Raw genomic sequence first — 12,875 nt, forward strand, 5'->3', positions numbered from 1 at the left:
GACTACAGTTATATAGCAAAACAATTGAGATGCACTAGCTATATGGAAAAAAAAAAAAAAAAGAAAACATTATTTGGTATTGCAGTGTATTTTCTATGGTTTCTCGCCTCTGTTGGCCTGTGAGCTTCAGGAAGGCAATGGTCACGTGTGATTCCTGTGGGTAACCACAATGCGCAGAACAGTCTGGAATGTAGAACGTTCCCAGTAAATATTTGTTGGAAGATACACCGTACACATTGAAGGAATGGTTGAACTAGCACTGAAGGAGTCTTTCACATTACCCCTTGAGCTGGTCATTCTAAGAATTTTACAGTCCACCACAAAATGTTCTTCTTCTTATTATTATTTTTAATAATATTATTTTTAATTTCTTCTTTATTATTATTCTTTTATTATTATTTATTTATTTTTGAGAGAGAGAGAGAGAGACAGAGCACGAGCGGGTGAGGGGCAGAGAGAGGGAAACCGAATCCAAAGCAGGCTCCAGGCTCTGAGCTGTCAGCACAGAGCCCCCACTCAGGGCTCAAAGAACCATGAGACCATGCCCTGAGCCAAAGTTGGACGCTTAACCAACTGAGCCACCCAAGTGCCCCAAAATGTTTCGGTTTTTTGTTTGTTTGTTTGCTTTTAACTGCACTGAATGAATCAACAAATCGGGTAGACAGGTGCGTTTTCTTCATTGTAAAGAAAGGCTTCTATTATTTTTTAGGTAGGGGAAGACCCGGGAGGTTCCGCAGTTTGGAACCCAGTACACCTTTCCTAGGCGATAAGACACCCAGGTCAGCCTCCTCTGGCTATTAACAGGTGTGGTAACCAATGGAGAGGAAATTGCGATGCTAATGGAAGGGGGCAAAACGTCTGTTTTCCGCTACAGGCTTCTGCTTGGGGTTTCTTAATGCACAGCCTCAGTTGCCCAGGGATCTGTTGGTGGCAGACACCAGGCAGGCTCTGCCCCCCAGGATGGGGAACCCGGCACAGGAGGATCCACAAGGCCCCGGCGATGAGCTGCCCCGCGCTTGGCAAGGGCGAGGTGCCAGAGCGCGGGAGACGCCGCCGTTGGTACAAGGCTGCTCGGCGGCAGTCGGGTGAGGCCAGGTGGTTCCCATCTGCAGATCCCTCTCCGGGTGTGCAGTCTCCGGACCCCACCCTCTCACCTCGGGAGGAGCAGTTCCCGCGGTAGGGAGACCTGGGTTTTGCACTTGGCGCCGCTGGGACCTGGGCATCCCCGGACTCCGAGTCCTTTGAAGCGGTCTTGTTCGAGACTACATTTCCCAGAAGGCCGCGCGGAGATTGAAAGCTGCACCAGCCTATGGGCGGACAAGGCTTCTGGTCGCCGAAACTGAGCAGCCAATGGCAATGAAACAGGGGCGGTATCTTCCGGCTGCGAGCGGTCGAGCGCAGAGTCCCACCTGTGTCCCCACAGCCCTGTCACGAATCCCGGTCGGGTTCGAGAAGGGACCGCCTCGGCTTTGTGGGCCGGGAGCGGCTCGGCGGTGGAGGACTCTCACTTTCTGCTCCGTCCCGGAGCCGGGCCGGTGAGTGATGCGGGGAAGGAGACTGCGGCGGTCGCCCGGGAGCTGCAGAGGGGCGTGGAGGGGACTCGCCCGCCCCGGCGCTGTGGCCCCTGCCAGGTCGCCGCGCTCGCCTTTCGGAGCCCGCGGGTTTCGCCGAAGAGTGAGGAGAGGTGGCTGCGGCTTTCTGTGCCATCGTCGGGATAGCCCATCCTCTTGATCAGTCTTCCCGCTCCTCGGTCGTGGTCCCCGGGCTTCGGCGTGCCTTGTGACCCTGTGACCGCGGCGCCCTGATTAGGGCCTGCAGCACCGCGAGGGGGGTGGGGGTGGGGGACGAGTGCCGGTCCCACCCGTGCCGTCATGTCCCTATTAATAAACCCAGCGAACAAACCGGTGCCGCTCACGATGGCACTTAGTCACAGCACCTCGGCGCTCCGGGGGCCTGCGGGGTCACCTGCGGGGGGTGGGGGTGGGGGGATGGGAGACCGGGTGGGAAACAATGTTTCCGTGACCGTGGCTGTGAACTCTCCTCCCCTCAGTCCCGCTGTCTCCTGCAAGTGGGCCCTGCAGTTGTGTCTCCTCATGGATGCCGAAATAAAATGTATGCTCAAAACTTATTTCCAGTTTTTACCTCCTAATGACATTCCTTTCGTTTGTTGGGGTTTTAAAGCAGAGAGATGAAATGTTGCCTTACGGTGTTTAGGTCTTTTAAAAACTCAGTACTTTATAAAGGACCGAGAGCAATGTGTGTAAATGCATGAGTATTTCCACGAAAAGTGCAAGAATATTCTAGTAGTAGCCAGGTGCTTCGACTGGTGTGACAAAAGACGAGAAAGAGGAAAGCTTCCTCGTTCCAGTCTGGTCCATCCTCCACTGAAACGCAGAAGTTTTTGTAGTAGATTCAGCTGGCTGACTTGTGTTTTTTTCTATTGGAAACTCTTTAAGCCACCCCTCCCCCCTGCAAACACACACACACACACACACACACACACACACACACACCAAAACAAAACAAAATTCTATTTCTTTGTGACTCCTACTGCCTTTTACAGCACATTACTGTAAAAATGGTACCCAGAACTTTTCATGTTCTGTCTGATCTGTTCCTTGAGGTTGACACCAAATCTGCAAGCCAGGAAAAGCCAGCTGTTCTCATAACTAATACGAGTATAATTAAATCCACAATTTCCTAGCTTGCCGAGGAAGATGTAGCTGGAGAGCTTTTCGCAAAATCAAGTCCCTCCCCCCAACACCTGCATACTCTATCCTTTGTTTATCTTGTCCATCATGGGACAATTTGTTCCTCAAAAGGTTAATGTTTCTTGTAGCTGTGTTTGGGAGCTCCAGGCCTCACTTAGTGATGTGAATGTTGGCCAAGGGAAGGATCATGTAAAAACAGTAAGAAAAGCAACCCTTCTATTGTTGACAGAATTTATCTCAGAACTATTCTATTCCGGGGGGGGGGGGGGGGCTGGGGTCTTTGGGTATACTGGTGCCACCGGGGTGGTCTTTTGGTTTTGAGACAATGGTTAGACTATCCAGAGAGCTTTTGATGCATACTGAGTTCTCCTGCTTTAGGAACTGATGACTCTCAATGATGTGGCTGGGGACTTCAGGGAAGAATGGGTTACCTGGACCCCGCTTAGAGAATGCTCTTCAGGGATACCACCCAGCACAGTTACAAGAATGGGCTCTCCCAGGGTAAGGATGCTACTCTCCTTTAGGTTTAAGACTTAGATCACGTGAGGGGCACCTGAGTGGCTCAGTCGGACGAGCGTCTGACTTCGGCTCAGGTCACGTTCTCGCGGTTTTGTGAGTTTGAGCCCCACGTCGGGCTCTGGGCTGACAGCTGACAGCTCGGAGCCTGGAGCCTGCTTTGGATTCTGTGTCTCCCTCTGTCTGCCCCTCCACTTGCCCGCATTCTGTCTCTCGCGTTATCTCAAAAATAAATAAACATCAAAAAAAAATTTTTTTAAAGACTTAGATCATGTGAGAGGGCCCAGGTCTGAGTGGTCTCTAGGGACGTTGATCTCTTAGAGCTAAAGATCTCTGTGAGATCTTTAATAATTGTTGCCTCCCTAGCAGAAAAAAAAATAACTTCCTTTTTTTTAATGACTTACATTTTTATGGCACTTTATGGTTTGTAGATATCTTTGATATTTATTGTTTAATTAGTATCTCACCATAGGGGCCCCTGAGTGGCTCAGTCGGTCGGGCGTCCGACTTCGGCTCAGGTCATGATCTCACGGTTTGTGGGCTTGAGCCTGCTTCAGATTCTGTGTCTTCCCTCTCTCTCTCTCTGCCCTTTCCCTGCTTGAGCTCTGTCTTTCTCTGTCTCTCAAAAATAAATAAATGTTAAAAAACATTAAAAAAAAATAAAAGTATACTAATATATACTCATTGAAGAAAAAGACAAACAAAATGAAACCAAAAGTCCCACTCCATCCCACTTCTGAAGAGTTACTGTCCTTCCAGCCATTGTCCTAAGCACAGATATAATTAACAAAAACAAAAGAGAAAACATTGGGATCATACTGTAAATTCCGTTGTGCATCTTACTTTTTTACACATTGTATTGTAATACATTCCGACAACAATAACTGTTTTTCTATACATTGCTTCAAAATAATCACTTAGTATTTTATTGTATGGAAGACAATAATTTACATTAGATTGAACCATATATTTGACCATTTTTAAGCCGCTTTTTAACTTATACAATGGCAATTAAAAAAAAATTTTTTTTGAAGTTTATTTATTTATTTTGAGACAGAGAGAGAGCACACTCAGGGGAGGGGCAAAGAGAGGGAGAGACAGAATTTCAAGCAGGCTGCACGCTGTCAGCACAGAGCCCGACTCAGGGCACGAATTCACTGTGAGATCGTGACCTGAGCCGAGATTAAGAGTTGGATGCTTAACCGACTGAGTCACCCAGGCGCCCCTACACTGGCAATTTCATATGGCTTAATCAAATATAATTATTCCTTTGTCATAGGACATTTAGGTCCTTTCCAGATCTTTACCAGTATTGTGATGAACATCTTTTAGCTCTCTTTTTTTTTTGGGGGGGGGGGGGGGGCGGGGAATATGGTTTCTTAAAGTATAATTAGTTAATAATTAGGTAATAGATCTTTTGCACAACTTTATTTTTTAACTATTTTTTTTCATTTCCTTAGAATTCCCAGAACTAGAATTGCTGGGCCAAAGAATAGATATCTTTCTATAGTATTTGATATTTTTGCCAAATGCCTTCCAAAAAGATTGAATTCTTTATTCCTACAAGCATTATATGAAAGCGCCCATTTCTATACATCCTAGCTATCATGGTAGGATAATTTAAGAGTCTGGGTTAAATAATAGTGATAGCTAACATTGAAGAGTTCCCACTTAATCCTTACAACAATACTAGAAGGTAGGTCTTAATCATTATCCCTATTTTATAGATGATGACCCTGAGACAGAGAGTTTAAGTAACTTTCCTGAGGTCACACAGCTAGTAAGAGGAAGGGTTAAGATTGACTCGTAGGCAATATAACTGAAATTTGCACTCTTTTCCTCTACATTGTATTGCCTAACTGTATCATTGTTTTAATTTGAATTTTTCCGGTTAATGGTAAGGTTAAAGATTTTTCATATATTTATAGATTGTGTGTATTTGTGTGTGTGTGTGAATTGCCTATTTATGACCTTTGCCCTTTTTTTTTTTTTTCTTACAAGTGTTTGTCTTTTTCTCATGGTTGTATCTACTGCTGCCTTTCTGGGAAAAGTTTAAAGCCCGACATTAGAGTTAACTTCCTTGATTCTTTCTAAGGGTGAGGTCTTGGCGGCATGGTTTCTGAGAAAATTCTCTCTATATCTGAATTTAGCCTTGTGCCTTCAGAAGTGAATTATTGTGCTCACTCTAGAGTTTCTGTCACCCAAGTCTGGTGTGTGTGTGTGTGTGTGTGTGTGTGTGTGTGTGTATGTGTGTGTGTGATGAGAGGAAAGGGGCTTTTTTCTCAGCCCCTTGGGGAGATAATCTGTTTTATTATTCCATCTCATTGTTTCACTGAGACCAAACATACATTAGCATCTCCCTGGGTGTTGTCCTCTGCTTAGGGAAGAAGGAGGGCTTGCCTTTTGGTCAGGCTTTGTATGGCTGGTTCCGATTAATATGCTATGTTCACCTTCCTGTATAGGATTTCCAGACCAAGTGTGATTTCCCAGCTGGAGCAGAAAGAAGAACCGTGGACGCTACCGCTCCAAAATTTCGAGGCAAGAAAGATCCTACGGGAAAGTCACACAGGTGAGATGTGACTATTACGAGGTGGGAAGAAATCTAACCCTTGCTTAGATGAAGAATTTGGAATGCTGCCGTAGACTTCTGTTCTCACTTTTACAGGTTTAAGTTGGACTTCTTGGGCAGTCAGTAACGGACCAAATAAAGTCTTCATTTGGTTCATTTATTTAAAAAAAATTGTTTTACATTTATTTATTTTTGAGAGACACAGAGAGACAGAGCACAAGTGGGGGAGGGGCAGAGAGACAAGGAGACAGAGTCCGAAGCAGGCTCCAGGCTCCGAGCTGTCAGCACAGAGCCTGACGTGGGGCTTGAACTCATGAACCGTGAGATCATGACCTGAGCCGAAGCCGGACGAAGCAGGCTCCAGGCTCCGAGCTGTCAGCACAGAGCCTGACGTGGGGCTCGAACTCATGAACCGTGAGATCATGACCTGAGCCGAAGTCGGACGCTTCACCGACTGAGCCACCCAGGCGCCCCCCCCCCTTTTTTTTTTAATTAAAAAAAGTTTATTTTTGAGAGAGCGTGAGTGGTGGAGGGGCAGAAAGAGGGGGACAGAGGATCCGAAGCAGGCTAGGCGCTGACAGCAGCGAGCCGGACGTTGGGCTTGAACTCACGAAGCACAAGATCGTGACCTGAGCTAAAGTCCCTTCATTTAATTTTTTTTAAGTAAACTCTTTGCTCAACGTGGAATTTGAATTCACAACCCCAAGATCAAGAGTCCCAGGCTCTACTGACTGAGCCACGCAGACGCCCCTGAAGACTTCATTTTAAAATAAGCATTTCACTTTTGTCTATACTATAACATCTTTGAAAAGAGTTGCCGGATTTGGACAATATGTGGCATATACTCTTGAAGGATATCAAGGTTACTTCAAGAGTCATCTTAAGGGGCACCTGGGTGGCTCAGTCGGTTAAGTGTCTGACTTTGGCTCAGGTCACGATCTCGTGGTCTGTGAGTGTGAGTCCCACGTCAGGCTCTGTGCTGACAGCTCAGAGCCTGGAGCCTACTTGGAATTCTGTGTGTGTCTCTCTCTCTGCACTTCTTCCACTCACTCTGTCTCTCTCTCTCCCTCAAAAATAAACATTGTAAAAAAAGGATTCGTCTTAAAAAGGGTTTAGGAATTTAGGTTTTGTAAGCTTGATAAACTTCACCGAGTTCATCTGGCTGGTTCAGTCAGTACAGCCCATGAGTCTTGATCTTGGGGTTGTGGGTTCAAGCCCCACATCGGGTATAGAGACTACTTAAAAATAAAATCTTTGCAACAGCAAAAGCGGCTGTATAATATAGATATGATAAAATAGATGGGATACACCAGCCTGTAGTATAAAAATAAAATCAAATCTTTAAACAAGTAAATAAAACTTTTCACAAGGTTTAAAATCAGAGTAGTCAAATTAAGTGTAGTCTGTTGCAAAACCACTAATCTCAGTCTTCCTTACTGCCTTCTGATGTTTTTCCGGATAATTGGTTAACTTGTGTTAATTTTTCAGACTTTGAGAATCAGGTGACCAAACTCAGTCGGGACATTTCAGAAGCAGCAGAACGGTGTGGAACATCCTCAGAAAGGGCCAATAAGGATGTTTCTCCTCCTCCTAGCTGGGGAGGAAACTGGGAGAGGGACCTTGAGTTAGAAGGGGAACACGGGGCCCTCCCAGGAGAGGGCCAGCCGGAGCCCTTTCCGCAAGAGAAGGATTTAAACGAGCTCCTGGATGGATACGCAGGAAAGAAGCCCGTGTGTGCAGAGTGCGGGAAAAGCTTTAACCAGAGCTCCTATCTCATCAGACACCTACGAACCCACACTGGCGAGAGGCCTTATAAGTGCATCGAATGTGGGAAAGGCTTCAAGCAGAGTTCAGACCTTGTCACCCATCGCAGAACGCACACGGGAGAGAAACCCTACCAATGCAGCGGCTGTGAGAAAAAATTCAGCGACAGCTCTACGCTCGTCAAACATCAGAGAACCCACACAGGCGAGAGACCCTACGAGTGCCCCGAGTGTGGGAAGACCTTTGGGCGGAAGCCCCACCTCGTCATGCACCAAAGAACCCACACGGGAGAGAAGCCCTACACGTGTCTCAAATGCCATAAAAGCTTTAGCCGAAGCTCAAACTTCATCACCCATCAGAGGACCCACACGGGCGTGAAGCCTTACAGGTGCAGCGACTGTGGGGAGAGTTTTAGCCAGAGCTCAGACCTGGTGAAGCACCAGCGAACTCACACGGGAGAGCGGCCCTTCAAATGCGCAGAGTGCGGGAAGGACTTCCGAGATAGTTCTCACTTTGTAGCGCACATGAGCACCCACTCGGGGGAAAGGCCTTTCAGCTGTCCCCACTGCCGCAAAAGCTTCAGTCAGAGCTCACACCTGGTCACGCACCAGAGGACACACACAGGTGAGAGGCCGTTCCAGTGTGACAACTGCGGGAAGGGATTCGCCGACGGCTCTGCCCTCATAAAGCACCAAAGGATCCACACGGGGGAAAGACCCTATAAATGTGGCGAGTGTGGGAAGAGCTTCAACCAGAGCTCCCACTTCATTACCCATCAACGAATCCACGCAGGAGACAGGCCCTATCGCTGTCCCGAGTGCGGCAAAACCTTCAGTCAGCGCTCCCATTTCCTCACACACCAGAGAACCCACACGGGGGAAAAACCTTTCCACTGCAGTAGGTGTGACAAGAGCTTCCGCCAAAAAGCACATCTCTTATGCCATCAAAACACCCATTTGATCTAGGAAATGGTCCGCTGCCCCTTCCAGATTTTCATTTCTCTTGTCTCCAAGTGCTCCATGTAGAGAAAGCCTGAACCTGGGCATCAGAGGCTCAGGTTGGACCCCGGTCTGTCCTCCGTCTTCTTCCCCGCTTTAATGGCGGAGATAAACTCATAGGCACCAAATAATATCCTGAACACAAAAGGCATTCCTTCAGTGTTTTTGACCGACCTTAGGGGTGAGTTTGACGGTTGATGCTTGGTAAGTAAAAGAGAAGTGAGATAAATGTGGCCACATTATCACTGTTAGTGAATAATATTTGAGATCTTATCATAAGCCCTTAATACCGTATAATGGCTGGCCCTTAAAAGGCGCTCAGTACGAAGTTGGTTGCGTTTAACTAGCCTTATAACTTGATAAGGAATCCGTTAGTGCAGCCCCGCAAGCCCAGAACTTGCCAGAAATGAGATTGCCACTAGAAGATTTGGGGTGTGAACACAGAAAACAGAAAACACTCTCCCAATCCAGGGCTGTGCAGACATTAGTCACCAGATGTCTCATTGCCATGACGAGGCAGAATTCTCGAAGAGGATGTTTGTGGTCCTGTGATTTAGAGGCTGAAAGAATTTCAGAAGCTCTTTGTACAGCCGTGTATGAGGTACTCCCACTGGAGGTTTGCTGTCATCTGAGGCACAAATATCCCGCGATGAACAAGCCCAAGGGACCTGGAAGGGGACTATAAAACTATGGAAGCAACATTGCTGTTAAATATTACAGGGATCCTTCCTGGCATTTAGCTGAAGGAGACAACTCCTGTCTTTGAATCGCCTGGGTCATTGGCCCGTGAGTTTTAAGTTACTGTGACTCCCTAATTTTTTTTTAAGAGTCATTCATTTGAGGCACCAGTACATTTCTGTATTTAACTGAAATAAATTGAGGGAAGGCAGTGTGTTGGAAAGAACACTGACTTCCTTGAGAAGGTGAGGTGTTTGAGACCCGGCCCTGACATTTAATTTGGCCGGACTTTACCTTCTCTCAGCCTCCACCTTACCTACCTCACAAGATTGTTGTGAGGCTCTAATGCGCACACATGCACACACACACAAGCACTTTGTTGTTAAATTATAAAGTAATGATATCTCTAAAGTTCAGTGTTGCAAATGTCTTCCCTCCAAGGAACTCTGGCTAATATTTCCCAGGCGTCCCATTTTCTCTCATAATAACAGACTTCTTTCTCTACCTGTTGAAAACCTAAGGCCCAAAAATGCTAAGCAACTCCTCGTGGGTCACCTAGGCGACACAGAGCCAGGATTTGGCTGCGAGTCTCTTCTTTAACAACATAGAACAGACCAGCTCTGACGTTTGTTAGAGTGTCTCTGAGACATTACGTGTAGGACTGGCCGCCCCATGTTATCTGTACCAAACTGTTTTGAATTTGGAAACGATGGAAGGATGTAGCCTAAGTTCCAGGGAGCTTTACAGGACCCTGGGCTGGAGGTTCTTGATCGTCATGAAGTGAGAGTGGAAAGGCAAGGACAGGCACACGTGGCTTGGGGGGGGGGGGGCGGTGGTTCACACTCTATGGGAAAAGCGGTGAGCCAAAGGTAGTCTTCTGAGGCGAACACAGCCACAATACTGGAAAAAAAAAATTAACAGTGATTCACAGTATCATCAAATATTTCAGTCAACGTTCACATGTCCCTAACTATCTTATGTTGTTTGTGTTTTTTATTGTTTTGTTGTTGTTGCTGCTGTTGTTTGTTTGAATCAAAATCCAAATAAGGTCTCCATAGCGATTGAGGTGGTATTTTCCTTACAAGCCTTGATCCGAAGTTCTCCCCGTTCTTCCTCCCTCTCTCTGTTCTTGTAACTTCCTTGTTGAACAAACCTGGTTGTCCCGTGGTGCCTCCCACAGCTCTGCGTTTTTGCTGATTCCATCCTCTGGGCCCTTTAACGCGCTCCTCCAGCCTCCTAATATTGGCATTTGGATCTGTAAACATGATCAGATTCAGATTTCCGGCGGGGAGCGGGAGGTGGGGGCAGGCAGGAATACTCGAGAGTGATCTCGTGTCTTCTACCAGGAGGTACACAGTGCTGTTTTGTCTCAGATATTAGCAGCCATCAACACGCCCTTGATTCATTTGGGTTTGCCAAACGGTGAGGCTTTATTTATTTCTATCACTTATTCCTTCTTCGTTTATTAGCGGGAATGCGTCTATCAACAGAACTCCCTCTTCTCAACTCTCTGGTTTCCCTGAGGTACAGTTTGTATAGGAACAGCACACCCACTGTTTTATTAGAATTCCTTCACTCTTTAAATATCGCCACCTGCATATCAGCCTCCGTGCCCTAGATTTCGAAGCTCCTTCCGTGAGAGGCTGTTTCTGACAGGACATTTATACACGCATAAATCTCGCTTTTCCAGTGGACTCCTTTGCTTTTTTTCCAGCCTTCTTCCCCGCCAGTTTGTCTGGTTCCCCGTGAAACAGTGCGCTAAAGAGTTCAGTAAATACTTGAATGATTCCTTAGGGACGGACTGTAACTTGCCAATTCATACTTCCCATCACTATCCTGGCCTGAAGCAGGAGAGGCAGCCGCGTCCGTATTAGCAGGGAATGATTTTACATCCCTTTTATGGCACTGTGAGAGTATAGCATCTTCGCTCATTTTATCTGCCATTTTATCACTCATTGTATCTATCTACCCAAGTATCATCCTGAATCCGATACGATCCGTTGTTAAACAACAGTAATAACTTGTAAAATTGAGATGGGAAGGCAAGGGAAAGCCTGGCTGGCGGAGGTAAGGGGTAATTTACGTGAAGTCCAGGGGTACCTCCCTCCAGGGGGAGAGTGCTTTGTCCAGGGTAGGCTGTAGAATGAGGTATACAGAGGTGAGCATCATATCCCTCAGAAGTGACCTCCTGAGAATTTTGCACTGAGTTTATGGAAGGTGTCTTGGAAGGGTAATCCCGCAAGAAGGAGCCAATTAGGGACTCAGAGGGACGCAAAAGCTTCATTATTAAACACAAGCAGCATAACCCTGAACCCCGCCAGAACTGCGATGCGCACACATTGTCTGCAAATGACATGTAGCGGGCAGGATGTAGAGGCGGCACAGAACCAGGGGGCACAAGACCCAGTTTCTGGTTTGGGTGCAGTTAGTTACCGGCCGACGGTCCTTGGACAGGTCAAGCCGATCACCGTCGGCCTCAGTCCATCAGTTCAAGCAGAGAAAGATCCTTCTGGCTGCTGCGCTTCACACACCGGGGGCTCTCGGAGTGCCCAGCACCGTCCGCCGCGGGGCACGGCTCTTCTGCGCGTGCTCCTTCGTGCTCTGGGAGGAGGAGAGCGAGGGGCCCATGGCCTGGGTTTTTCTCCATCTCCCAAGCCTCAGCCCCCCGCTCCGGGCGCCTGGCTGGCTCATCGGTGGAACTTGCAACTCTTACTGGTGAGTTGCAGCCCCACGTGAGGCTGGGCAGAGCGCATCCAGAAAAACAACAAGCAACCCCCCACCCCCCCACCCCCCCCACCCCCAGCCTCATTGCCCCCAGTAGTTAGCACATTACCTCCAAACAAAAAGCTCTGCAGGCTCCAGCCTCTCCTATCTCTACTTCCTCCCAACGGTGTTTAGTAGACACCATTGGCTTGTCACATATTAAGTCTTTTTCTAGTACCTTGTTTTTGATGATGTATATCTACAAATGTGTCTGTCCAGTAAGATGTGAGCTCTCGAGGGGCAACGTGTGACTTGCTTTGTGGCTCTGCACCCGCCCCCCCCCCCCCCCCCCCCACAGAGCCATGAGCAGGAAGACTCAAATACTATTGGTGAGAGTTGAGGTAAGTGACCTTCCGTATTTTCCCTTTGTTTCTACCCTATTATTACTGGGCCATTAGCTTCTTGCACACACTCCATACCTCCTCCCTCCATCACTTCAAAATGCACATCGTTACCAACCTGTACCAATTACACTTCTCCCGATTCCTTTCAACCCTACGTCAGAACCTCCATCTCTCCTGCCACCTCTCAGCTCCAAACGACCACCACTCTCTTCTCTGAATTCGTGCCCTAGGCTCCTACTGATCTCCCTGATTTTGTTTTTGCTCTAATTCCTTCTCACAGAAACCAAAGTGATTGTTTAAAATCCTAAATCAGGGGTGCCTGGGTGGTTCAGTTGGTTAAAGCATCTGACTCTTGATTTTGGCTCAGGTCACGATCCCCCAGTTCGTGGGTTTGAGCCCCACGTCGGGCTCTGTGCTGACAGCGCAGAGCCTGCTTGGGATTCTCTCTCTCCCTCTCTCTGCCCCTCTCCTACTTGCTCTCTCTCTCTCTCTCTCTCAAAATAAAAAAAAACTTAAAAAATAAAATAAAATC

At 47.4% G+C, this 12,875-nt stretch overlaps 1 protein-coding gene across 2 annotated transcripts; it reads left to right on the top strand.

Annotated features, from left to right (window-relative positions):
* The first annotated feature begins 1,165 nt into the window (after positions 1-1,165).
* On the top strand, positions 1,166-9,647 carry ZNF774 (zinc finger protein 774). 2 transcript variants are annotated; one of them, XM_019460335.2, is made up of 5 exons: positions 1,166-1,535; positions 2,051-2,112; positions 3,090-3,212; positions 5,690-5,796; positions 7,285-9,647. In XM_019460335.2, exons 3-5 carry the CDS (start codon positions 3,106-3,108, stop codon positions 8,523-8,525), a joined length of 1,455 nt encoding a protein of 484 aa, XP_019315880.2. In that variant the 5' UTR covers positions 1,166-1,535; positions 2,051-2,112; positions 3,090-3,105; the 3' UTR covers positions 8,526-9,647. The 2 variants fall into 2 exon arrangements, with proteins under 2 accessions (XP_019315880.2, XP_019315879.2); XM_019460334.2 differs by lacking the exon at positions 2,051-2,112.
* Positions 9,648-12,875: the final 3,228 nt, after the last annotated feature.

This window comes from Panthera pardus, unplaced genomic scaffold, assembly GCF_024362965.1.
Source record: "Panthera pardus isolate Hobbes unplaced genomic scaffold, ASM2436296v1 HiC_scaffold_23, whole genome shotgun sequence".
In the NCBI taxonomy this organism is placed as follows: domain Eukaryota; kingdom Metazoa; phylum Chordata; class Mammalia; order Carnivora; family Felidae; genus Panthera; species Panthera pardus.

Excerpts from the sequence above, each read along its gene's own strand:
- ZNF774 (XM_019460335.2), top strand. The coding sequence starts at position 3,106 with ATGATGTGGCTGGGGACTTCAGGGAAGAATGGGTTACCTGGACCCCGC. Across the intron at positions 3,213-5,689 it reads CAAGAATGGGCTCTCCCAGG|GATTTCCAGACCAAGTGTGA; the intron begins GTAAGGATGCTA and ends CTTCCTGTATAG. Across the intron at positions 5,797-7,284 it reads CCTACGGGAAAGTCACACAG|ACTTTGAGAATCAGGTGACC; the intron begins GTGAGATGTGAC and ends TTAATTTTTCAG.